Source organism: Thermothelomyces heterothallicus (assembly GCF_042370625.1).
Source record: "Thermothelomyces heterothallicus CBS 202.75 unplaced genomic scaffold P884_scaffold_4, whole genome shotgun sequence".
In the NCBI taxonomy this organism is placed as follows: Eukaryota; Fungi; Ascomycota; class Sordariomycetes; order Sordariales; family Chaetomiaceae; genus Thermothelomyces; species Thermothelomyces heterothallicus.
The window spans coordinates 1,024,443-1,048,156 of record NW_027192565.1 but is presented as its reverse complement, the minus strand read 5'-3'; the positions used below and the strand labels follow the sequence as shown (position 1 = coordinate 1,048,156).

At 57.5% G+C, this 23,714-nt stretch overlaps 7 protein-coding genes across 7 annotated transcripts; 4 read left to right on the top strand and 3 right to left on the bottom strand.

The window, feature by feature from the left end:
• Positions 1–137: 137 nt before the first annotated feature.
• On the top strand, positions 138–4,108 carry P884DRAFT_193960 (uncharacterized protein; the record flags this gene model as incomplete). The annotated part of the gene is made up of 7 exons (XM_069437791.1): positions 138–242; positions 577–902; positions 1,031–1,401; positions 1,462–2,486; positions 2,565–3,242; positions 3,295–3,585; positions 3,656–4,108. The coding sequence occupies 7 exons, from the start codon at positions 138–140 to the stop codon at positions 4,106–4,108; spliced, it is 3,249 nt and encodes a 1,082-aa protein (XP_069300154.1).
• A 929-nt stretch (positions 4,109–5,037) lies between these two features.
• P884DRAFT_96655 (mitochondrial carrier domain-containing protein) lies at positions 5,038–6,542 on the top strand. The gene is made up of 4 exons (XM_069446202.1): positions 5,038–5,323; positions 5,437–5,856; positions 5,928–6,260; positions 6,360–6,542. Exons 1-4 carry the CDS (start codon positions 5,202–5,204, stop codon positions 6,409–6,411), a joined length of 927 nt encoding a protein of 308 aa, XP_069300153.1. The 5' UTR covers positions 5,038–5,201; the 3' UTR covers positions 6,412–6,542.
• Positions 6,543–8,018: 1,476 nt separating this feature from the next.
• On the top strand, positions 8,019–9,929 carry P884DRAFT_256293 (major facilitator superfamily domain-containing protein). The gene has a single exon (XM_069441056.1). The coding sequence runs from the start codon at positions 8,155–8,157 to the stop codon at positions 9,487–9,489; it is 1,335 nt and encodes a 444-aa protein (XP_069300152.1). The 5' UTR covers positions 8,019–8,154; the 3' UTR covers positions 9,490–9,929.
• Positions 9,930–11,651: 1,722 nt separating this feature from the next.
• Positions 11,652–13,390, top strand: P884DRAFT_283144 (major facilitator superfamily domain-containing protein; the record flags this gene model as incomplete). The annotated part of the gene is made up of 3 exons (XM_069443639.1): positions 11,652–11,934; positions 12,042–12,056; positions 12,158–13,390. The coding sequence occupies exons 1-3, from the start codon at positions 11,686–11,688 to the stop codon at positions 13,388–13,390; spliced, it is 1,497 nt and encodes a 498-aa protein (XP_069300151.1). The 5' UTR covers positions 11,652–11,685.
• A 3,922-nt stretch (positions 13,391–17,312) lies between these two features.
• P884DRAFT_318915 (uncharacterized protein) lies at positions 17,313–19,638 on the bottom strand (the record flags this gene model as incomplete). The annotated part of the gene is made up of 2 exons (XM_069445347.1): positions 17,313–17,581; positions 17,614–19,638. The coding sequence occupies 2 exons, from the start codon at positions 19,636–19,638 to the stop codon at positions 17,504–17,506; spliced, it is 2,103 nt and encodes a 700-aa protein (XP_069300150.1). The 3' UTR covers positions 17,313–17,503.
• Positions 19,639–20,131: 493 nt separating this feature from the next.
• On the bottom strand, positions 20,132–21,791 carry P884DRAFT_256289 (uncharacterized protein). Its single transcript, XM_069441055.1, has one exon. The coding sequence runs from the start codon at positions 21,468–21,470 to the stop codon at positions 20,580–20,582; it is 891 nt and encodes a 296-aa protein (XP_069300149.1). The 5' UTR covers positions 21,471–21,791; the 3' UTR covers positions 20,132–20,579.
• P884DRAFT_256288 (uncharacterized protein) lies at positions 21,653–22,594 on the bottom strand. The gene is made up of 3 exons (XM_069441054.1): positions 21,912–22,594; positions 21,758–21,807; positions 21,653–21,699 (listed from the first exon to the last, which is right to left on the bottom strand). Exons 1-2 carry the CDS (start codon positions 22,144–22,146, stop codon positions 21,800–21,802), a joined length of 243 nt encoding a protein of 80 aa, XP_069300148.1. The 5' UTR covers positions 22,147–22,594; the 3' UTR covers positions 21,653–21,699; positions 21,758–21,799.
• Between the last annotated feature and the right edge of the window lie 1,120 nt (positions 22,595–23,714).

The following is a 23,714-nucleotide window of genomic DNA, read 5'->3' as shown; positions in this document are numbered from 1 at the left end:
ACCTAACTTATAAAGCTCTGCAGTTTAACTAGCATTTTGAAGATCCTTTACCTTTCGAGAGATAGAGAGCCGCATTGATTTGCACGATTTGTGACGACGCCACAGCAGCACCGAGGGTCTTGGGTGGCCACAGCAGAATGGCCAGGAAACCTAAGGGAACACAGCAAGACGACGGCGCGGCGGCCGGCGCCGGCCAAGTCAAGTCTGCTCAAGCCAAGGCTCAAGACGACCAAGTCATGGCGGTGCGCATAACCCCCCCCCCCCTTTTTTTTTTTTTTTTTTTTTTTTTTTTTTTTTTTTTTTTTTTTGGCTTCTTTCTCTCTCGTCGCTCCTTGGCAGTGCTCCTCCACTGGCCGTTTCTTTATAGTCAGCCCCTCTCCTTGAGCATCCCGGTTCCTGCCTACCCACCCGCTCACCTACTTTACCTACCTACCTCCCTCCCTACCTACCTACCTTCTTAACATTTTTTTTACCTGTCGACTTGCCTTCCCCTGGATACTCCTTTTCTTTTGATCCACCACTCGCTCACAAGATGCCAACAAACCCTTCCCGCGGGTCTCCTCTAAACGCCCGCAGACAAACAGCAGCAGCATCGTCTCCAAGCGCAGCGTCGAGAAGCTCTACCATGCCGACGAGCCGCCCTTCTTCCGCTACTTCGTGCCCAAGTTCCAGCGCCGCGCCCCGCTCATCAACCGCGGTTACTGGCTACGCTTGCGGGCAGTCGACGTCTTAGTCCGCGACTTTTTGCGGACCCTCCGGCGGCCGCGGCAGCAGCAGCATCAGCAGCAGGGGCGGCCTGAGGAAGGAGGGGAGCATGATGATGATGATGAGGAGGAGGAGGAGGAGAGGGAGAAGAGGAAGAGGAGGAGGAAGGGCGTTGTCGTCAATCTGGGTTGTGGCAGGTCGGTGATTCTGCCGATTCCTTCTTTTTTTCCCGCCACATTCGTCATATCCCTCTTCTCGTCTGTTTGATTGGTGTTATTGTGCTGACGAGAGCCCCTACCGCCTGAGGAATCGGCATTACTACCAGTGACGTCCTCCCGTGGCAATGCCTTACTCGGTACCCCGAGGACTGTGCCGGCGTCAAGTTTGTGGACGTCGATTTCCCGGACCTGATCGAGAGGAAGAGACGGACTGTGCTGGGTACGCCGGAGCTGCTGAGGGCATTTACCGGGGTGAAGGAGGCTTCCGCCGTAATCGCACCGATAGCCTTTGAGAGCGAGCAGTATGTCCAGATCGGGTGCGACCTAAGAGACCTGGGGACCCTGCAGAAAGGGCTGGAAGCCGCGATAGGGGATCTCTCGGAATGTGACTTCATCTTTGTCGCCGAGGTGTCCATCACCTATATGGAGAGGGAGGGGGCCGACGAGGTGATCCGGTGGGCTTCAACCGTCGGAAATGGTGAGTCGTCCTCGTCCTCCGTGGCGAGCGCGTCGGCGATGCAGCGCTGACCGTCTTCAGCCGAGTTCGTACTCTTGGAGCAGATTCTCCCGGACGGCAGCCAGCATCCCTTCGCCTCAACCATGCTCACGCACTTCGACAAGCTCAACACGCAGCTGAAGTCGGTCAGCAGCTACCCAACTGTCGCCGATCAGTACGAGCGCTTCTCTTCCCGCGGCTGGGACTCGGTCAACGTTCGGACACTATGGCAAGTGTGGGCCGACGAGACCTTCCTATCCCGGTCCGAACGCCTTCAGCTGGACGAGATCGAGGAGTTTGACGAGTGGGAGGAGTTTGCCCTCTTTGCGAGCCACTATTGCCTCGTCCATGCAAAGGTGGGGAGCGACGCGGCCGCGATACCAGCCCCGTCGCTGCCCGTCAGTGCGGAGGTTCCCGCCGAGCCGACAGAAATGCGCTTCAACGAGTACCCGGGGGTCAAGGGCCAGCGACGGTTTGCGGCAGCGATGTGGCTGTCTCCGGGCGGATCTGATGAGCAAACAGAGTTCTCGGTACTCAATGTCTTGGGACTTGGCTCCAAGAGCCGGCTTCAATCATGCGACGTCTTCCGGCAGGGGGGCTTGGATGGCAAAGAGCCGCTCACGTTCGGAGGGGGAGGTCCAACGGCAAGGATGTGTCATTCATTGACGGACCTTGGCGGGAACGAGGTGCTGTTGGCAGGTGGGAGAGGTCGACCTTGCGATCCGCTGAAGGACTGCTGGCTCTTCGACAAGGAGACAAAGACATGGAAACAGACACATGATCTTCCCACACCCCTGTACAGGCACTCGGTCACAGCCCTAGGTCGCTCGGGTTTGGCCTTGCTTGTTGGTGGCAGGGGCGAGAAGATGGCGTTCGGCGGCTGTCTTGTCTACCATCCCGAGGCCGGGTGGGTGGACTGCGATATAGTCGGCGAGAAGCCGGCTGCGGTGTATGGAGCGGTGCTTTCTTGCAGCGGCGAGAGTTCTGGATGTGTCTTCAATGGCGTGTATGCCGGCGGTCTCGAGGATGCCCTCATCTCGGACCAGATCATGTACTGGGAAGCGGACGTCTCAGCTATCAATGCACGTCTTACTCGCCGCTGCCCTGGTCTATCTATGTACGTACGCGAGCTAACAGAAGCACAGAAACCAACTATCAAATTCCGTCCTATGAGCATCACCGGAAATTTGGGAACAGACGCTGCAAGGCACCTCTCGGCACGATTCGGCGCAACCGGTCTTCAGCACGGCGATGTGCTTGTTCTGCTGGGCGGCGTAGCTCGGGACCATCTGCTGACTCGTCGCGATGAGGTGCTCTTGTGCTCCGTATCCAAAGATGAGCTCACTGTAACTCGTCAACTGACAATCGAGTCCTCGGGCGCGCAAGGATCAGCACCACGACCTCTTTTTGTGGGGCACTCGGCCGTGTTTCTGCCAGACGGCAGCGTCGTGGTGGTCGGAGGCGGAGCCACGTGCTTCTCCATGGGTACCTTCTGGAATAAGGGGGTATATACCATCCGCATTCCAGGGTTGTTGGGGACTGCGGAAGCGAGAGTCTCTCCGTCGTTGCCTCAATGGGTTTACGAAAAGAGTATCGACATAGCTCCGATCCAACGCAGTCTGCCAGTCCCCACCAAGAACCAGCATAGCGGCGAACCCGCTCAAATCACGGCCATCCCCAGGTTGAAGCTGAACTCAGCGGATGATTTCCTCAAGATCGTGCGCGAAGGGCGGCCGGCAGTACTAGAAGGGTTGGACCTGGGCCGCTGCGTATCCACATGGACTCTGGAGTACCTCGTCGACAGGGTCGGGTCAGATCGCAAGGTGGGAACTCGCCGTTACCTGGTTGTTGGTGCCCGAGCTGACAAGGCAATAGGTTGTCATCCACGAAGCCGCGACGCAGGCCATGGATTTCACGACCAAGAACTTTCGCTACGTCACGACCGAGTTCGGCGATTTTGTCCGAAAGGTGAAACAGGGCGAGAGGGTGTACCTAAGGGCGCTGTCGCACGAGAAGCCGTCCGAGAGGCCGGCGATGTTGGCGGACGACTTCCCGGCGTTGGCTGCTGATTTTCTGTTGCCCCCCGAGCTCTCACTCGTCGAGGAGAGCTTGTTCAGTTCCGTGTTGAGGCTGTCTGGGCCGGTGAATATGTGGCTACATTACGACGTACGTGATGCGGTTCTTCGCAATCGATCGCAACCTTCTCTCCTTCAATATATTAACACCGATGGTGCAGGTCATGGCGAATGTCTACTGCCAGATTGGCGGTTCGAAGCGACTTCTCCTCTTCCCTCCGTCGGACGTCGAGCATTTGTCCTTCGCGCCCGGAGCATCCAGCTCCAGCGTGGATGTTTTCTCGTCGCCGGGCTCACCCGAGCTCGCTCACACTCATCCCCAAGAAGCAGTGCTATCTCCAGGAGAGGTACTGTTCTTGCCTCCCCTTTGGCTTCACTCTGCGACGCCGACGTCGAAAGAGAGCATCGCAGTGAACGTTTTCTTCAAGGACCTCGATAGTGTCCATTACGCCGCCGGCCGGGACGTGTACGGCAATCGCGATCTCGCCGCTTACGAAAAGGGGAGGCAGGACATTGCCCGCATCGCGAACAGCTTCAAGAAGTTGCCAGCCGAAGCACGAGAGTTCTATTTGCTGAGGCTAGCAGACGAGCTCCGTGAAAAGGCACGCGGATGAAAAACATGTCACGGCCAAAGCTTCGCCACTCACTCTTTTGGAACCTTGGTGGCCAAGCTCTGGGCGGCCCATGTTTTTTTCTGGGTAATTCGGACAGGCGGAGATGTCTCTGCTTGTAGACGCCTCTGCAAGTTAACAGTGTAAAACTCAAACTCCCTTGGCCGTAAATGACGGCATCATCAACCCGAGCGCATTGGCGAAAAACTGAAGTTGATGTGAAGTTATAAATAAGGCTCATATGGAATACATGAGCTTCGCACTGCGATACAGATGAGTAGTACAGATCTAACCTACCTTTATCTGGAGGTACCTGACGTATCGCGGGGTATGCACTGCCGGAAGTGCGGATTACATAAGGTATGTACGGAGTATGTAGTCCGTACATGTGTACGGATTACATCCACAAGTCCCTGATCTGCGGAAATGTCGCCATGCCCGAGATCTGTGAAACCCTCCCACCCAAGGAATGACGAGCAAATGCACCATGCCGAGTCGGCAAGGCACATGCATCTAGGGACCGCCCTGACAGGTGCCAAGCCCTTCAGAGGAGACATAGGATATCACCAACCGGAGAGAGCGGCAGACAAATAGCCTCGAGAGCCAATTAGGAAAAAAAAAGGAAGGTACATTTGAGAGAATGCGAGACTTCACGACTAAGGTTTTTTTTTTTTTTTTTTTTTGCGCCTGGCTGCAATGTCGCGGTGTTTATTCCAATTTGTGCTCTGTAGTTTGTGAACCGAGGACGGAGGTATTTCTCGCTTGCGGAATTGATAAACGGAAGGATTGCGGTTGGCTCTCCTCGCCAAGCGAGCCAAGACGCGATGGGATTGCTGGCTGTGTGGCCCGTGCATTCGCGCCGCCGTGTATCCGGGATTTACCGGTCAATATTTTTTTTTTTTCCAGGTCGCTTCTCCCGGACTTTAAGCCACCTCCATACCTAAACTCTCTTTTTCTAAAAAGGCTCACTGCCAAACCACCACCCAATTCCGCTCCCCAAGCCCAATTGTCTCTCCGTCCGACCCTCGTGATCCTTCCGAGCGTCGACACAACTCCACTCAGTCCTTAATTTTCTTTAATTCTAAAGTCAGATACAATGGCTGCCAAGGCCGATACTCCCGCTGCCCCCCTCAGCGGCGTCCAGCTCTACTCCAGATTCGCCCTTGCCGGCGCTATCTGCTGTTCCGTCACCCACGGCGCTCTGACGCCCGTTGATGTGTACGTTGCCTAATTCTCGGAAACCGGCCGCGCACCACGTTGCGACACGTGCCGCGCGGATTGTTGCTCACGCACCGCGACCGTGGCCGCTAACGCGAGAGTCTCCCCTGCAGCGTCAAGACCCGTATCCAGCTCGACCCTGCCACCTACAACAATGGCATGATTGGCGGCTTCAAGAAGGTCGTCCAGAACGAGGGCGCTGCTGCCCTGCTCACCGGCGCCGGCCCGACCTTCGCCGGCTACTTCCTCCAGGGCGCCTTCAAGTTCGGCGGCTACGAGTTCTTCAAGCAGCAGTGGATCAACTACCTCGGCTACGACACCGCTTCCAAGTACCGGACCGGCGTCTACCTCGCCTCGTCCGCCGCTGCCGAGTTCTTCGCCGACATCGCCCTCTGCCCGCTCGAGGCCACCCGTATCCGCCTCGTCTCCGAGCCCACCTATGCCAGCGGCCTCGTCAGCGGCTTCGGCAAGATGCTCAAGCAGGAGGGTGTCGGCGCCTTCTACGCCGGCTTCGGTCCCATCCTGTTCAAGCAGTAAGTAGATGACCACTCGGGGACGCAAGCGCCCCTCTGTCTGCGCAGAATTGCTGACGCAAGTCAAACAGGATCCCCTACACCATGGCCAAGTTCGTCGTCTACGAGAAGGTCGCCGAGGCTGTCTTCCGCGTCTTCCCCAAGAAGGACATGTCCAACAGCATGCAGACTGTTGCCAACCTTGGTAGCGGTTTGATTGCTGGTTTCGCTGCCGCCATCGTCTCCCAGCCCGCCGACACCATGCTCAGCAAGATCAACAAGACCAAGGGTGCCCCGGGTGAGAGCACCACCAGCCGCCTGATCAAGATCGCCAAGGAGCTCGGCTTCCGCGGCTCCTATGCCGGTATCGGTGCTCGTCTCTTCATGGTCGGCACCCTCACTGCCGGCCAGTTCGCCATCTACGGGTGCGTACTTCCCGGAATCAAAGCTTGCCTGTCCCTCCCCCAGCAATTCCCTTGTTTACGTCTTTACCGTTCACAAACTAACCATTCATGCCTTGATAGTGATGTGAAGCGAGTACTAGGCGCGGTTGGGGGGATCGAAATTGGCAAATAAACGATATCACGACGTGATGTTTGGTGTTGAGGACGAGGTTTGGAGACGGGGATGTGAAAAGGGGGTGTTTAGAGGTGATGGGGGAACGGCAAGCAAAAAAGTGGGACTGAAAGATGCGTACAGTACACGTTGTACGTGCACTGTACATGCTCCCCCTTGCTTGCTCATGGCAGCACAACAACAACGCGGCACGAGACAGACATAGGCACCTCGAGGAAACGGGTATCTGGTGTGGATTTCTGGGAGGGGAAACAACCTGATCCTATTTTTCTTTTGTGTTTCTAGGGGCGGGGTCTGGTTCTGTTTTGTCTCTCGGCGAGAATGCTTCACATAGACCATAGAGCGCTTGGGCATATGTGCCCAACCCGCCGAAGGGTTGGTTGTATAATAGTCCAAAGAATGCCTTCTTATAGAGTCTTGACATATTTGAGGTGGAGTGGCATCTATATTTAAGAGAACGGGTTCACGCTCAAGTTGACGAGGTCTCCGCTGAGCACCTCTTGCTCGAGAACATATAACAACCTGAACCAGAGAGTAGAAAGGATGCATGTCTAGGACGAATGCTTTGGTCTACCGAGTCGCACTATATAAACACACACAGATACTCTGTATACACATCCACGCATACCCAAGCATATATGGGAATAGGACGCTGGTGATTTGGTCAAGAGTGAAGTTATGGTTAGGTATCTTATCGGTAACTCTCCGTAATCCGTGCAAGATAGTGGCTTGGCAGCGCCGAGCACCTACCAGCTGAGGTCATCCCTCCCGCCAATTCATCCACGCAGGACCTTCCAGTACTGTTCCGCTCTCTGGAGAACCCCAGAATCCGGTGTTCATGAGACCCAATCGAGCTGGCTCACGTCGCTACGTCGATCGATCGACCACCAAAACATCATTTCACGCGCACGTCCTCGTGAAGATGCGATCCATGCCGACGGGAAGAAAACAATACTCTTGATGGCCTCTATCGGCCGATCCGATTCCTCGAGCCTTTGACGCCCGCCCTCCCGCCGACCGAAATCCATCCCGACTCCACCGTTGTCCGACTCACCCGTCTCCCTACAGTAGTACGGATAATAACGTGCGGGACTACATCCGATATTTTTCAATTTATTGCCATCATCTCGCAATCTGACCGTCCGACTGCCAGAAAGAGAGGAAAAAAAAAAAAAAAAAAGAATGGCCTCCCTCCCACCCCGGCCGGCCACGCCAGGCGACGACGAGGCCTCCCCGCTCCTCTGCTCTCCGTCGCCGAGCATGTTGTCGGCGGTCTCGAGCCCGGAGTCCACCACCACCGCCTCGTCCTCCTCTTCGCTGCGCTCTGCGTCGTCGCGCCGGAGGCGGCAGGCCCGCCTGCGCCGGAGCGTCTCGCTCGTGTCGGCGCTCCTGTCGGCCCTCTGCGCCGGCTCCGTCACCATCTTCTCCCTCTACGGTTCCGTCCTCCAGCAGCGCCTGCGCTACTCCCAGTTCGAGGTCAACGGCCTCGCCTCCGCCGCCTCCGTCGCCATGTACGCCCCCGTCTCCCTGCTGGGGTACCTGTGCGACCGCGCCGGCCCCGCCCCGCTCTCCCTGCTGGCCGCCCTCGCCTTCGGGGGCGGCTACGCCGGCGCCGCGGCCGCCTACGTGCGCGCCGAGAGGGTCGTGGCGGGCCATGGTGGTGGTGTTGGTGGAGGTGGAGGTGGTGACGGCAGCGGCGACGACGACAACGACGGCAGCGCGGCGCATCATTGGTACGCGCTGATGGTGCTCGCCTTCGTCGCCATCGGCGTAGGCACGTGTGCCATGTACCTGAGCGCCGTCGCGACGTGCGCCAAGAACTTTGGCAGGGGCAAGCACAGGGGCCTGGCGGTGGCCCTGCCCATCGCCGCGTTCGGCCTGAGCGGCATGTGGTTGAGCCAGGTGGGGAGCCGGCTGTTTGCCAACCGGCAGCTCCCGAGCGGCGCCGAGAGCGAGGTCGACGTGCCGCGCTTCTTTTTCTTTCTGGCCGTGCTGCTCGTCGCGGTCGGCGTGGTGGGCGCGTTTGGGCTCCAGATCGTGGACGAGGAGGACCTGATCGAGGAGGCGGTGGAGGAACTCGAGCGCAGCGGGATCCTCGACGGGAGCGCCATGCTCACCCCGGGGAGGGCGGCAGAGATTCGCGGCAATGGGTACGGAGCGGTGGCGGAGAGGGCGGACCCCTTCGACGAGCTGGAAGACGTCAAGGACCCCGAAGAGGAGGAGGCCCGGCTAAGGAAGCAGTGGGTTCTCAACGCCGAGACCCGCCGCTTCCTGACGGACCACACCATGTGGTGCTTCGCCCTCGGCTTCTTCTTCATGATCGGCCCAGGCGAGGCCTTCATCAACAACATGGGCACCGTCATCAAGACCCTCTACCCGCCAAACCCGGCCCCGCGCTACGGCGGCGGCGGCGCGCCCACCTCGGCCGCCACGCACGTCTCCATCGTCGGCGTGACCAGTACCGCCATGCGCCTGCTTACCGGAACCCTAACCGACCTGCTTGCGCCCAGCCCCAGTGCCGGGCACGTCCAGATCACCACCACCAGCAGCAGCGGCGGCGGCGGCGACCGCCGGCGCCGCCTCTCCGTCTCGCGCGTCACCTTCCTCCTCTTCTCCGCCGCCCTCCTCTCGCTCGGTCTCGCCGGCCTCGCCGCGGGCCTCGTCCAGAACCACGGCGGCCGCTTCTGGATCGTGTCGGGCCTCGTCGGCGCCGGCTACGGCGCCGTCTTCAGCCTCACCCCGATCATCATCACCGTCATCTGGGGCGTCGAGAACTTCGCCACCAACTGGGGCATCGTCGCCATGTTCCCCGCCCTCGGCGCGACCCTCTGGGGGGTCGTCTATTCCGCCGTATACCAGGCCGGCGCGCAGAGGCAGGCCTCGCCCGGTAGAGCTGGCGGGGGTGGTGGTGATGCTCGTCCCGGGGACGGAGACGACGACGACAACCTCTGTTACGGCCGGGAGTGCTACGCGCCCGCGTTCTGGGCCATGGCCGCCAGCGTGTGGGTCGCCTGCGCTCTGGTCTTGTGGGCCTGGAAGGGGAGGAATGGGTGGGCGCAGAGGGGGATTGTGGTGTAAGTAGTAGCAGCGGTGGTGAAGGGGAGAGCTATAATTAGTTATGTACATACAGAGTTGATTCGCGCATTCGGATGGGGTCTGTTCTAGGATTTGCATTGACCCGGCGTTTTCTGGGTGTCTTTTTTTTCTTGTCTTTTTTTTTCTTTTTTTTGGCATTTGAATTCTAGGATTCTTGATCTCGTATGGCGTCGTTTCCAAATTGGGACACTGCAACGAGAACACCGCTATTTAGTGCCTTAGACTGTCGCTCGACTTTCATCTAAGAAAGTTTGACAAGCAATGTTACAGGATTTGACGGAAGGTCAGATCTGACTGGCCCACCAACAGGGATGACGAGCCAGGGGTCGACATGTATTTAGACAGCATGCCCAAGTGCCGGAGGCACTTGGAAGAATCAACGCATCATGTCACCACTTCTGCAGACCCGTACCAGCAGGTCCAGGAGTGCCGCCCACGGCGCGAATACCGCTGTGGTGTTGTATTATTGCAGCCTATTTGAGCTGTAGTCATTTGCAGCCATCGAGCTGTAGCAAACAAGTTAAAGGTGCCTCTTTATGCTTAGACACAGAGCGAGTGAATTAGAAAGAGTGAAATAAGAGATGAAGAGAAGGGGGGAAGGAAGAAAGACAAGGATTAGAGGGAGCAAAAAGTCTTCTTGTTGGAATAGACTGTTCGAATCCGAAGGTATCAAAAAGATAATGTCTTTATCGAGTACTAGGAGCATGTTATCGGACCAAGGTTTTACTATGTATTAATTATCGGTTGTTGCTAGCTCTCTCGAGGGGCAGCCCGAAGTTCTTCCGATTTCAAGTCAGGGCGATGACGTGATTGACGGCGACCTCGGCAACACATCAAGGAAAACAGTGATTCAGAGAGCGACTAGAGCTTGGAACTCAAGCGGAGACGAAGCGCAGTTTGGCCATGGACCTGTCTGATATAAAAAAGCTAATTAGCATATGCCGCCTGGAGCACCCGGGAACCTGAATGTACAGTATGTATCCTCTCATACAGTGTCAACAGACGAATACACGAGCAAAGCGTCTCGGAATTCCAACGTCGACCGACTCGATAGTTCCTATTACCAATTCTCTTTATCAGGATCTAGGTCAGCGTATCTATTAAATCTAACCATCACCCCGGTCGCCACGCCACAGCTCTGGCGCCTTCACCGTCGTGCGTAGCCTGACCGTCTTCAATGGCAAAGGAAGCGTAAGAGCGGGAGTAAACGAGGGCTAGGGGTATATGTGGTGGTCACATGATACGGTCACATGCGACTATTAATACCACCTCGAGTGCGAAATAGTACCTGCTTCTTCTTGTTATCCTTTAATTCCGCTACCGGAAGCCGGGGGCTAATAATTACTACGTAACAGACCTTGGCGATATTACAAGTGATTCATTCCGAAGTGAGCTCACCGTCCAGTTCACTGTGTAGATGCAGACAAGGCAAAAGCAACAAGTGCCCGTCGGCACCGTCACATAGGTGCTGCGGCCTTTGTGTCGGAGAAGGCGTTGTCTACGAGAGCCGGGCCGCGGGCGCCAGAACCTCGGGTAACGAGATGCAACTGCACGCTTTCCCCCCGTCGTTTTATCAATTGCTTTGCACAATGATACGATGCGACGTGATGGTTGCAGACAAGTAAAATTCAAAGCCGGTCATGCGGGCGCCGAAAATCGACAAGTGCGGCTCGGAGCGGCGGACTTTGTGGGCGGAGTCGGATGCGGAGTTGCCTCGAATGGGTTGCCGCAAGGGTCGGCAGCGGCGGGCCGGCGGTAGATCTTCGGTATGCGGTCAAGAACTTGCCTTATCAAGCGTCACCACGGCCCCCGCGAACAAGTGCAGGAAGGCTCGATACGGGCACTGCGCACTCCACTTTTTGGCATAATACTGCTTGCTGCTGTGTAATCTGTACCACAAGAGCGACCCATCAGGAAGGATGGCAGCTCGAACACAACCTGCGGTCTGGCCTCTGACGGGCGATGGGCCGGCCGCGGCCTTTACAAGGGGATAATTGACAAAGTTCGGAGTTCCTGAATGAGGACCGAAATTCAATTCAATCTGAACCACGAGCTCAGTCGCTAGCATAAAATAGAGCGGCATCTCCTCGATGGCGGCCCGATAACGGCAGTCTTGGAGTCGTGAACAATTCATCCCAAGACTCGGGCGATCGACCCCCTGGTTCCCGCACAAACAACATGGCTACCGCTGTCTCGGAAGATGTGGCTATACACGAAGGCACCGCCCCGAGCGAAGACCGGGACGCCCACAACGACTCCGAGAAAGCGGTGCCGCTCGAGAATGCCGTCGACGAGGAATCGGGCACGCGCTCGCCGCAGTCGGGCCAGCAGCTCCAGAGATGGAACGACCCTGCCGTGAACATCTTCCGGTACTTCTCTATCCTCTACAGCTTCACTCTCATGGGCGTGACAGACGGCGCACTCGGTGTATGCCCCCTCCTCCCTTCTCCCCTTCCCTCAGCTCCCCACATCCTTTTCTTTTATGCTGTCGCAATCTATTTCGTGTCGGTCTGTCATGCTAACCCTCCGTCCAGGCCCTGCTGCCATACGTATGTCTCTTGGCCTGCCCGTTGTCCCCTCACCACTTTTTCGGGGGTCGGGGAATTGAAACTTCCGTCCGACACGCGAAACTGACGGGAGCGGAACGCAGATCGAGTCCTACTACTCCATCAGCTACACGGTCGTCTCGCTCGTCTTCCTCTCGCCCTTCGCCGGCTACCTCCTGGCGGCGCTGCTCAACAACCAGATCCACCACCGGCTGGGGCAGGTGGGCGTCGCCGTCATGGGGCCCGTGTCGCGGCTGATCGGCATCGTCCCGTTCGTGTCCCACCCGCCCTACCCGGCGCTGCCCGTCATCCTGCTCTTCACTGGCTTCGGCAACGGCATCGAGGACTCGGCCTGGAACGCCTGGGTCGGCAACATGGACCGCGCCAACGAGCTGCTCGGCGTCCTGCACGGCGGCTACGGCCTCGGCGGCACCATCGGCCCCCTCATCGCCACCGCCATGGTGACCAAGGGCGGCCTGCCCTGGTACTACTTCTACTACGTCATGATCGGCCTCGACGGCCTGTTGCTGTTCCTCATGGTGCCGGCCTTCTGGCGGGCCACGGCCGAGGTGCACCGCGCCGCCCTGCGAGCGGGGGACGCTGGAGATGACGGAGATGACAGCGGTGACGGCGGAGGCGGCGAGGGCGAGGAGGGGAAGCGCACCACGACGCGGGCGGTGCTCCGGTCGCCCGTGGTGTGGCTGGTAGCCGTCTTCCTGCTGGGCTACGTGGGCGCCGAGGTGTCGCTGGGCGGGTGGATCACCACGTTCATGCTCCGGGTGCGGCACGCCGAGCCGTTCCTGGCCGGCCTGACGTCCACCTTCTTCTGGCTCGGCCTGACGGTCGGGAGGGTCGTGCTGGGCTTCGTGACGGGCAAGATCGGCGAGAAGGTGGCCATCGCGGCGTACCTGCTGCTGTCGGTGGCCCTGCAGCTCCTGTACTGGCTTGTACCCAACGTCGCCGCCTCGGTCACCTTTGTTACCTTTCTAGGCTTCTTCCTGGGGCCCCTCTTCCCCACCGCGGTGGTGGCTGCGACCAAGCTGCTGCCGACCAGCTACCACGTGTCGGCCATCGGGTTCGCCGCGGCGTTTGGCGGCGGCGGCGCCGCCCTGTTCCCCTTCGCCGTCGGGGCCATCGCGCAGAGCAAGGGCGTCAAGGTGCTGCAGCCCATTGTGCTGGCCATCCTGCTCTTCATCCTCTTGATCTGGCTGATGCTGCCCGGCGGACTCAAGACGGGACGCTTGGAGAACGCCCGAGACAACAACGAAAGGGTCGGCGATGGGTTTAGGAAAGCCTTCGCCTGGTTGAAGGGGAGGTTACAACCAAAGAGGGCCTGATCCGAGACGTTGGATGAATCAAAGATGAAACAAACGGAAAAAAAAAAACCGAGAACTTTCATACCGCCCGGGTTAGGGTTGACCTTAATCAGGAGGTAATTAGCATACGGATACACCCACTACTGCGGAGAGTACCGACGGCTCCGCGGGAGCGAAAGGAAGCGCGGGCGCGGGAGTATTACCAGGGCGAGGGGTATGTGCTGGAAGTTACAAGATATTGCAGCCCGGTGCTGCGACCCCCTACAGTTCGAAATGCCCGTCTCAATAGTCTAAGCTGAATATGTTTAGGGTAATTAGGTAGCTCGTTATTTACCAAATTAGTAATGGTAACTTGAATGGTCAACAAACCCCAGCGCCACAATACATCTTTAATTAGTTAGTAATTAATCAGGCTACTAATTTAATTATAAGGTGTCTGAAACTAATCCGTAAGCATATATCACCTAACGATGGAATTGCCCTCTGCTAAGTACCTTTAGCATTAGGAGCAAAGTTGCTTCTTACAACTCAGATAGACTATAATGACACGACGCCATAGCGGTATTCGTGCCATTGGTGGTGCTCCTGGACCAACTGGTATAGGTCCATATAAGTGGCGATAAGATGCGTTGATTGTTCCAAGTGCTAGAGGCACTTGGGGATACTATCTAAATATATATTGTCGGAAGCGATGGAGCTTCCAAAGCACTAGCCACGCGCGTGCCATAGCGTGTGAGGCGCTCGAACGCATTGGCCAGTTCTTTTGTATAAATATCACCCGTTTTTGTCTCCTTTGTGGATAGTTCAACGAGGCATCTTTTACTCCTTCAAGCCGCCCACTGCAAGCGCTCTCCAAAGCTTACCGGAGCTCACCACTGCGTTCGGCATATATTAAACCCTAGCCTATTATCCCTATTAGTAGGCTAGTTAGATCTAACCTATTATTAGTTAAATCTTAATAATTATGATAACTCGGGCTGCACTAATTACGTTCATGTTGATTCGAGAGATGATGACCTGTCAAAGACATTGCAATTGAATGTCCCCTAATTAGTCCAACCCGTTCGCAAGTCAGCTTGTCACCCCCTGCCAGTGAAGTGATCCCCGATCTGCAGCACCTCGATCCTCCGCGAGGCTTCGTCCATCAGGAATCCGACTCGGTGTTTCTGGCTTAGCCGGATTGTCCACTGGCCCGGATGTTCCTTGAGAGCCTCCAAGTGACTGTCTCCCAACATTCTGGCCGCGTCTTGTACGGGGAGTCGCTCCTCACGTACGTAATGGCGGAAGTCATAGTACTTCTGCATGAGATTGCTCCGCTGGAGCTGCGGCAGCTTGCAAGTTTTTCTCAACCTATTTCCATCCTCTATCCACTCCCATTCTGGCCTAGCCAGGATTGCGTCGCGCTTGGCTATCAGGTCTGCCAGATGCCTTCTTCCCATTTCATTCAGATTGCCTGCGCACTCAACCCTTTCCAGCCTTGAGATGCGGGTATTGAGCGCCTTGAAGCGCATGCGCGGAGGAAAACCCGCCCTCTGCAGCTTGGATGCGCCCGCGAGGACTTTGCCCAGCGTCTTGTTCATCGCCCTCGCGCCGGCCTTGGCCATGGCCACCCCCCCCCTTCCTACCACCTCGCCAACGGCGCCGCCGACGGCGCCGTTCAGAGCGTCCCTCCCGACGCTCTCCCACGTCGGCGCCTTACCGTCGCTGGCCCAGTCGTAGACGGCTCCCGTCGCCACGTCCGAGACGGCGCCGACGGCCGCGCTCGCGGCCACGGCCACGGCGAGGCCGGCGCCGGCGGTCAGGACGCCGACGGTCACGCCGACGGCGATGCCGACGCACGTTATGGCCAGGTCGCGGCCGCTCACCTCCCACCCGAAGATGCTCAGGTGGCCGCTGGGGTCGATGCGGTTGACCGGGTCGCCGGCGCAGTAGGCGTAGCTGCTGAGCTCGCCCGTGGCGAAGGGGCTCCAGGTGTCGGGCGTGTGGAAGCGCATCAGGACGGGGTTGTAGACGCGACAGCCGTTGCCCAGGTGGTACCATCCCGTCACGGGGTCCCGCCATTCCCCGTTGAACCCTATGCGCGGGAAGAGGTCCACGTACTGGAAATGGGCGCATTCCCAGCTCTCGTTGGCGCCGACGTCCAGCCCGTACGGCGTGTACCTGACGTCGCAAACACGGCGCGGGTCGCGCGTGTCCACGTAGGCGAAGGGCGACTCGTGGAAGTCGGCGGCCCAGATCCGACAGTTCTGCACCTCGCCGCCCCGCGAGACGTTATAGCCCCAGTACGACGACCCGTATGTCAGATAGCTGACTTGGAGGTCACCCCGGGTGACGGCGACCAGCTTGTCGTTCCGGTACGAGAAGACCATGTTCGGGAGCCCCGGCACCGCCTGGCAGATCAGTTTCCCCGTGGCGTCGTAGTAGTAGCGGCTCAGCAGCCGCCCGCCCCGGTCCCTCACGGCGCGCAGGCGGTTGAGCGCGTCATACTCGAGGTTCCGGCCCTCCTCGTCCCGGGTCAGGCAGCCGTTGGCGTCATACTGGAGACGGACGAAGGGGGGGAAATCCGGGTGCGTGTTGGCGATCCCGACGAGGAGCGCGGGGTCCTGCTCGTGGTAGACGTACGTCGCCTTGTTTTGCCCCTCGCCCAGTCCGAGGCCGGAAATAACTTCTACCAGATTTCCGTGGCTGTCAAAGGCGAAATTCTGCCCCTCGAGAGGCCAGCGCCCGTCTCCGTCGGCGGCCGGGGACAGGTATCCGTCGCAGAGGTATCCGACGAGGCGGTGGTGGCTGTCGTACCTAAACTCTTCGTACCGCAGAATGGCGCCTTCGCCGTCTCGCAGAGTGCGCTTCGCGAGGTGTCGCCCCCCTTTGTATTCTTGGCTCAGCTGGTAGAGGACGTCCCCTCCGTCCCGAAGGACGGTCCGGTCCGTCTCGCGTCCCATGTCGTCGTACCGCAGAGATGTCGTCAGGCCCACGCCCTGGCCTTCAGGAAGAGTACGGGCCGTGACCCGGCTGCGGACCAGGAAATCCGCGTCGTCGTATTCGAGCGTGACGACGAGGCCGCCCTGAGTCAGCTGCCGAGGCCGACCGCAGTCGTCGTACGATATCTCCTGCGGCTGCTGGTTGATGTCCACGTATCGCTGCAACCTGCCGCCCATCGAGTATGTCGATCTTGTGGAGAGCACGAGCTCCCACCCATCCTCCGACGTCGCGCCTTTCATCACGGTGGTCTCGCCAGCGAGCAACCCGGATGGGAGGTAGTGGAGGTCGACTGCGGAGTGTGCGTTTTCGTGCCGCGTTATGGCCCGCGTCCGCCTGTCGTATCCGTACCGGTCCACGCCGTCGCGGCTCTCCACACTCGTCAGGGCATATCCAAGTGCGGCGTTGTGGGTGAGCCGGAGCACGCTCCCGTCCGGAAGGGTCAGCTCGGCCGGCTCGGGCTCGCTGCCCCGGTACAAGTAGCCGGTAGTACGCCCGCCCACCATCCTCCGGACAAGCCGGCCCGCCCCGTCAAAGCTCTGCTCGACAACGGGGCCGTAGCCCTCGATCCTCATCGACGCGGGCAGAATGGCCGAACTGTGTGGCCCGTACTCGGCATGGGTAGTGTGACCGCCCGGCCTGATGATCTGGGCCACTCGGTCAAAGTCGTCGTGCCGAAGCTCCGTCGTGTGGCCGAGGTGGTTGTCTTTGTGCGCCACGAGGCGGCACAGGCCGTCGTACGTATATTCCTCCCCGTGAATGGTCGTGCCGTCTGCGTCAAGCAGTCCCCGACTCACGGGGAGGCCCAAGAGATTGAACCGGACCTCATGTTTTCCGCCTCGATTCATCGTCTCAGACGCGGTCAACGCGATGGGGTCAGTGTGCCAGTACATGGGGCTACCATGATTGTGCCTGGCCTCGTATTGATGGCCCCAGTCGTCGTACCCGAACTCCCAGCTGTTTCGCTGCTGCCTCGGCCCCTCTCCGTCGACCGGGCTTCTGAGCCAATCCACCTCGTCGGCCCGCACGCACTGGCCGAGCTCGTCGTAGCTGTACTCTTCAACGACTCGGAATTGCGGTCCTTGGCTACTTTCGCTGCTCCCGTTGTTATTGTTGTTGTTGTTGTTGTCGTCGTCGTCGTCGACGTCCCGGCGTTCAACCCGATACACCTTGCCCAGTCCGTCTGTGAACGTCCGCGTTGTCACCCCATCGGCGTCGGTAACTGTAACAACGCTTCCGCCCCCAGACCCATCATCTCGTTGCACTCCCGGGGCATACTCGTACCGACGAGTCGCCTCGTACGGTGTTCCCCGACTGATGGTTAGAGAAGCCAGCCTGCCGAGGCTGTCGTAGCGGAAGTGATTGGTAATTCCAGTAGCGTCGACGTGCGAGACAACCAACCCAGAAGAGAGGGAAAACGCCGACTTCTCTTCTCTTGCGGCGGTCTCGGCTTCTCCCATGACGGGACGATTACCGCCGCCACCAGTTGTGATGCGCACCTGTTCCGTCACCGTCCCCTCCTCCGCGTCGTAGTTATACGACCAGTCGAAAACCTCCTGGTGCTGCCCTTCGGAGGGAAGATGCGTGACCTTCCTGCTCGGGCGCCCGTGGTCTCTACTCCCTGGCTGGTTAACACATGAAAAGTCCGTGACGGAGACGGCCTTGCCACCTCGCAGGACCCGACATTGCCGCGCGACGACGAAATGCTCGCCGGATGAGGAAGTGGTGCCTGCGGTGGGGATTCCCTGGTACCGGTACGAAACGCAGTGCGCTGGCGGTTCCGACGACGGCTCCGTGCCGCGCGATGGTATGGTCTTCTCATCCCAGAGGTATCGCTTGAAGCCGTGGGGATCTGCCGGGCACCAGACCTCGCCGCTCTCTTGGTCGGTGTGACCGGATGCCGGGTAGAACGAGGAGTAGGTTACCGTGCCGTCCGCATCGACCTCCCGGGTGGGATTTCCCCACTCGTCAAAGTCGTGATGGACCGTCTCGACACGCGATTGCCCGGTGCTTGCGTCTTGATACGTGGTTCGGATTGTCGACGGGAGTTGGAACTGTGGCGGCTGAGCAGCGAAGGAATCGAGCCTTTGAGCCAATAAATCGTGGTACGACATTCTTTGGACCACATACTTGTCCCCTTTCCGCTGTGCCACCTCCGTCAAGAGGTGGAATTTGTTGTAAGTGTATCGTGTCTCCGGGCCGCCCTTGACGAAGCTGGTGCATGTGTACAGGTAAACCCCCTGCACACGGTAGAGGTTGTCCTCGTCGTCAATCCGGACAGACCTGTCGCCATAGCCGAGAAAGTTGCGGGTCGAGAAGCTATAGGTCGTTTCGGTGGGTGGCCGGCCACAGCCGGGTTTCACAATGTGCGAAAGGACATACGGAATGTACTCGTAGGAGAACCGGGAGGAGCCTGGCAGTCGGTGACCATCCTCCCGGTGTTGCACCTCCTCGACGAGCCCGGCAGGACTGACAACGGTGGTCAGGCAGGTAATGTCGTTGCTGAATGTTTTGTACTTGAACGCCCATGCCGGCCTTGCATATCGCTCCAGGTCCTGCCCCCCTGCTTGCGAGATCGGGAAAGACACATGTGCAAGGAAGCCATCGTCGTCCAGCGTGAGAGAGATAACGTTGGACTCGGCTGTCCCCGGACTGCGCTTGACCTGGACCAGCGAACTGGTATAGTGCAGGCTAAGTAAGTCGTCATCCCCGTCTCGAATTCTGACCAGCCGGGGCTCCTCTCCGTGCCTGTCCCACACCAACTTCAATGAGCGCCCAGTGGAGGCATATATCTTAACGGGAACGGCAGTATTGTATCTCCCATTGTCGTCAGACAGGATCTCGACAAGGCCCGACTTGTGGGCGATCTTGTAGTAGCGACCGGCCATCCCATCTTCGACAATTTCGTTGTGCTGGACAATGCTGGAGGTCTTTGTGAAGGAGAAGCTTCGGAGCTTCTGGTCGTCGACGGAGCAGGAATTCGGCGTTTCCGTGACTCGGTAGTGTTCGCCGGTCGAGAGCACCAACGCGGCCCGCGCTCTTCCTCCTTGCTCGACACGCTGGTAGGTTGACAGATTAAGGGACCAACCCCGGCCCAACCCAAACTCCTGCAAATACAGTGGGTTGTACTTGATGGAGAGCCGGAGAGGGGGGCAGTTGCGTGCCGCGGATGGGGTTTCGAAGATGGGAATCGAAAAGGTGTATTGGCCGGTACGAGGATCCACTCCATTCTCGTTGAAGCTGCCAAAATTGAAGGCTTGAGTGTATATCGAGTTTCCGAGGGTCGACATTGTCTTGGGCTGGGTGCAGAAACGAAAGGTTGAATTCCGTCAAGACGCGAACACGACAGTGCCGTGTCAAAGATCTCTGATGCTCTACATATAACCACTCTGCGTTCTCTTTCGCGGGTTCCGCGGCATGATTGTATATTCTGACTAATTCGTGAGTACCAGCATCTACCAGAGAGATGGTGTAGCTCGTCCATAGGTTGTCTAAAAATACCTTAATTAATACCTTATCTTGGACTGCTGGATGCCCAACACGACACGGGAACTGTCTCCCTTCGGGGCAACCGACCTATTCGTTCTAAGGAGGTAGGGGCACAAAATGAAAGGCTAGCAAATCCTCCTCTGCGGTAGGTAGGTTAGGTACCAATGCGCCTGCATCTTACTTAACCCGCAACCCAGCCGACCTCAGAGATCAGGAAAGTACCTAGGTAGGTTGGTTGATCTTAGAAAGAGCCATCGAGTTGGCTTGCCCAAATCGTCCAACACATTCCAAACGGCACAAGATCAGGTGGGGATACCGAGAGAACACTAGCTATTTAGACATGGCTGGGGTTTGTAGCTAGATGATAATTATAGAATAATACATTCTTGTTTGAGGAGTGTCGGGTTCTAAAATGAGGACTATTAAGGCGAGATCAACTTATTAGCCTAACCAAGGTACTATTGTTTTTCACTGATAGACCCTAAAGAACGAGGCCATGTATCACCTTATGGATTCTATGCCACTATCTATAAGTTAAGTATAGGATACATACGATCGAGCCTGTCCAGAGTACTCTTAGACGCTGTGACTGCCGGACCTTGTTCTCACCGAATTACCTTGTAGCGTCACCACGATAGCATGGCTCCCTTTGGTCTCTTCCTGTTGATACATCACATTCGATGCATCCTCTTCTTCCCAACTGAACCAAGCTCAGCCTTTGGGCTCCTTCGCAGCACTCCAATCACACCAGAAAGCCAATCAGCGACATGGCAAGCAGCGTCCCCATCGACCCGGCTAGCGCGGCAAGCAGATGATGATGCTGCTGCTCGGTGCGAGGCTCGGCGCCTTTGCAGAAAAAGACAGTGTCACTGCTCCCGCATGCGCTGCACCAGCTCGCGGCATCGGTAATGCCGATTGCTGACACAATTGCGTTGAAATGCTTGAAGGGGACTGCACTGTGCGTGCTGTCGAAGAGCGGACAGGGGGTGAGCTCTGGAGTCGAGTTGCCGCTTTTGATGCTGTAGTTGTATCTGTCGGGGTTTTGGTAGAGACAGCGGACGTACAGATGATCCGTATCGGGAAAGGAGGGGCTGATGGTGCTGCTCTTACGGCAGGTGGGAGCTTGAGAGGAAAAGGGCTGCAGATGGTTGGAGGCATTCGTGTTTCTGGTATTGCAGGTGGACATGGCTCCGGTCTCACAGGACCCACGACGGGCTCTGACATTGCAGGATCCTGATGCCTTGCTATAGTGATCGACTCGGCAGGACGCGTCGGCTTTAGAGGAGTCGGCATTGTGCGAGCCAATTGGCTCATCGACGGAGAACAGCTCAAAGGCCAAAGTCGCGCCAGGATTGGGAAGTTGCGAGAACAAGTGGCTGGAGGGTCCAACAGTGAGGTTGGCAAGAGCAAAGAAGCCCAAAAAAAGCTCGTGAGTGGTAAATGCGAGGCTCAGTTTGTTGCGCTCACCCCGAGACTCGATGTTCTCAGCAAAAATGGCGGCAACCCTGGATGCGAGTGTGCGGCCGGCAATGGCAAAGCTCGAGTCTCTCTGATCGTTATCCGAGTGCCCGTATTTGAGTGACTGCTCCTGCCAGGCAAGCTGCCGCAGGGCCTCTAAGTCATCGGAGGTCATGGCCGAACCCGTACTGTTCTCATGGTTCCAGCGGTACGCAGCGTAGTCGTAAAGTTCATGGGCATTGTAAAAGTTGGTTTGAGAGAGAGGGAATGCCTCGGAGAACACCCTGTCCTAGAGGCTGCTGTAAAACGGTTTGCTGTCTTGGTATATCGAGTCGACCATGCTGTTGTTGGCAAACATGGCCATCGACTCCTCATGCTTGCGGCAGTGTCTATGACCTTGGCTCCTGCAGTTACAGCTCGTCAGCGACATGACCTCGACGCAGTCCCAAGGTAATCGCATACCAGATCGAGTCTGGGTCCCGGTCAGGCGCGAGAGTTCTGATATTAGGGTACTGATAACCATTCAAGGGGTAGTTCGGGATTGACCCGTTAGAGAACCAGTGGTGGTTAGGAACGTCAGAGTCGCCTGCTACATGTGGAATTGGCGGGTAAAGACCTTGCATGAAGGCGATGGCGCTTGCTGAGGAGCAACGATCGGTGGATGACTCGACATGAAGCTGCGCGGTGTTGATATGCTCGGAGTCGATTCCAACGATACTGACGTGCTCGTCATAGCGGGACGGGTGCAGATATCGGTTGCGGAAGGCAGCGCCCTGGACATACATCTGGTTCGCCCCGAGGGGCGTGAGGATTGGATTGGACGAAGCAAGCGGCGTGTGGTCGCCGATCATAACCTAGGAAGCTGACGACCACACCTGCTCATTATCGGACCGCACCAGGGCAGTAGAAATCAGGAGCGTGATCATGAAGTGCAGGGGAGAAGGAGCCATGATAGTGGGGGAGTGCCAGTTTGGCGAGACCGAAATCGAGGACTCAAATGGTGATTGAACGATCGAAGCGAGCGAATGAATCATAGATGCGGGTTCTAGCGAAGTTGTCCAAGATACAAATGAAGTAGAGTGAGGGGGGAAAACAAGCTCAGCATGCTCGATCGCCACCCCACGCACACTAAATTTTCCAAACTTCTACCCCGTGCACATCGGGGTCACGCCTGCTCTCTCTTCTTCGCAGGCAAATATCCGGCTAAGAAGGAAGGTCCTAGGTACGACAGTATGCGAGACTGGTGTCCTCATAACTCAGGTAATCAGGTAGCTACTTCGTACCAGGGAAGCGACAGTCTCGTCCGAAATTGCGAAGTCTTGCCCGCTTTTTTGCAAGGAGAGAGAATGAGCCCTTCGCGCTGGTTCACCGCAGATCAAGAAGGGAAGAAGCAAAAGCGTCCTCAAGCAGCAAATGATTCTGCAACCAGGTGCTGCGGAATGGTGGAGTCGATGCAAGTTGAAATCAACTTCTGAGACACAACTGTTTGTTGGTTGGACGAAGTCAACCATCTTTCCTTGCTTGTCTTGCCATGTCAAGCCGGATCCGCGCCTTTGCTTGCCAAGACTGCAAGGGCTGCACATCAGGATTTCCACTCAGGCACCCACTTCTGCTGATCGTCTTAACCTTCCATCCTCCCCACCCCGCGCGCCCCCCCCCCCTCTTTGCAGCGTGCAACGCAACGGTACATTGGCGGCCGTGAACTCAACGTCTAAAACATCCAGTCTTGGGCTCAAAGTCAACGTTTTGGTCCTCAATTTCAATTGTGAGATAATTCCAAGGACACGGTGTAGGTGGGAAAAGCTTCCTCAGTCAAGTCTCCCCAGAGATCTGTTCGTTATCCTCCGTACCATTGCACGCTCTCATCTGTTGGGCCAGTAGCGGTGAGAACTCGAGCAGGGCTTCCTGGCCATGTTGGCTTGTGCTGCTTGTTGGTCCTTCTTGACCATGAGATCGAAGCAATATCCGACAGTCGAAGGGAACTGCCGATGCGAAGAACTTCGGGCCTGACCCGACTGTCTAAGGCGCGCTCTTCTCCATCTTCAGCTTTCTCGTGTGACGCTGAAGACGCAGGCAAGCGGCGAGGTTGAAGGCCACCACCTCTTCTAGGTTGTTCCTCGACCATAAACGGCTCCAACAGGTCGCCCAAGCTGGGTGTTTCGTTATCCCCAACCTCATGTTACGGACTGATTACAGTATTGCACAGTACAGTACATACACTAGTGCATTTTGAGGATTGCTCCACCAGCGTGAACACTCATGTCAGCAACTCTTAGGTATACCATATGTAATCCGTACATATACCATCGGCCCCTCATGATGCCCGGGAAATGGGTTGGTGACATCCCGTTGGGTGCTGTGCCGTCCATCGTGTCCCGGCCACTCGGGCGGTGGTGGGCTCTAACTATCGTCCTTCGAT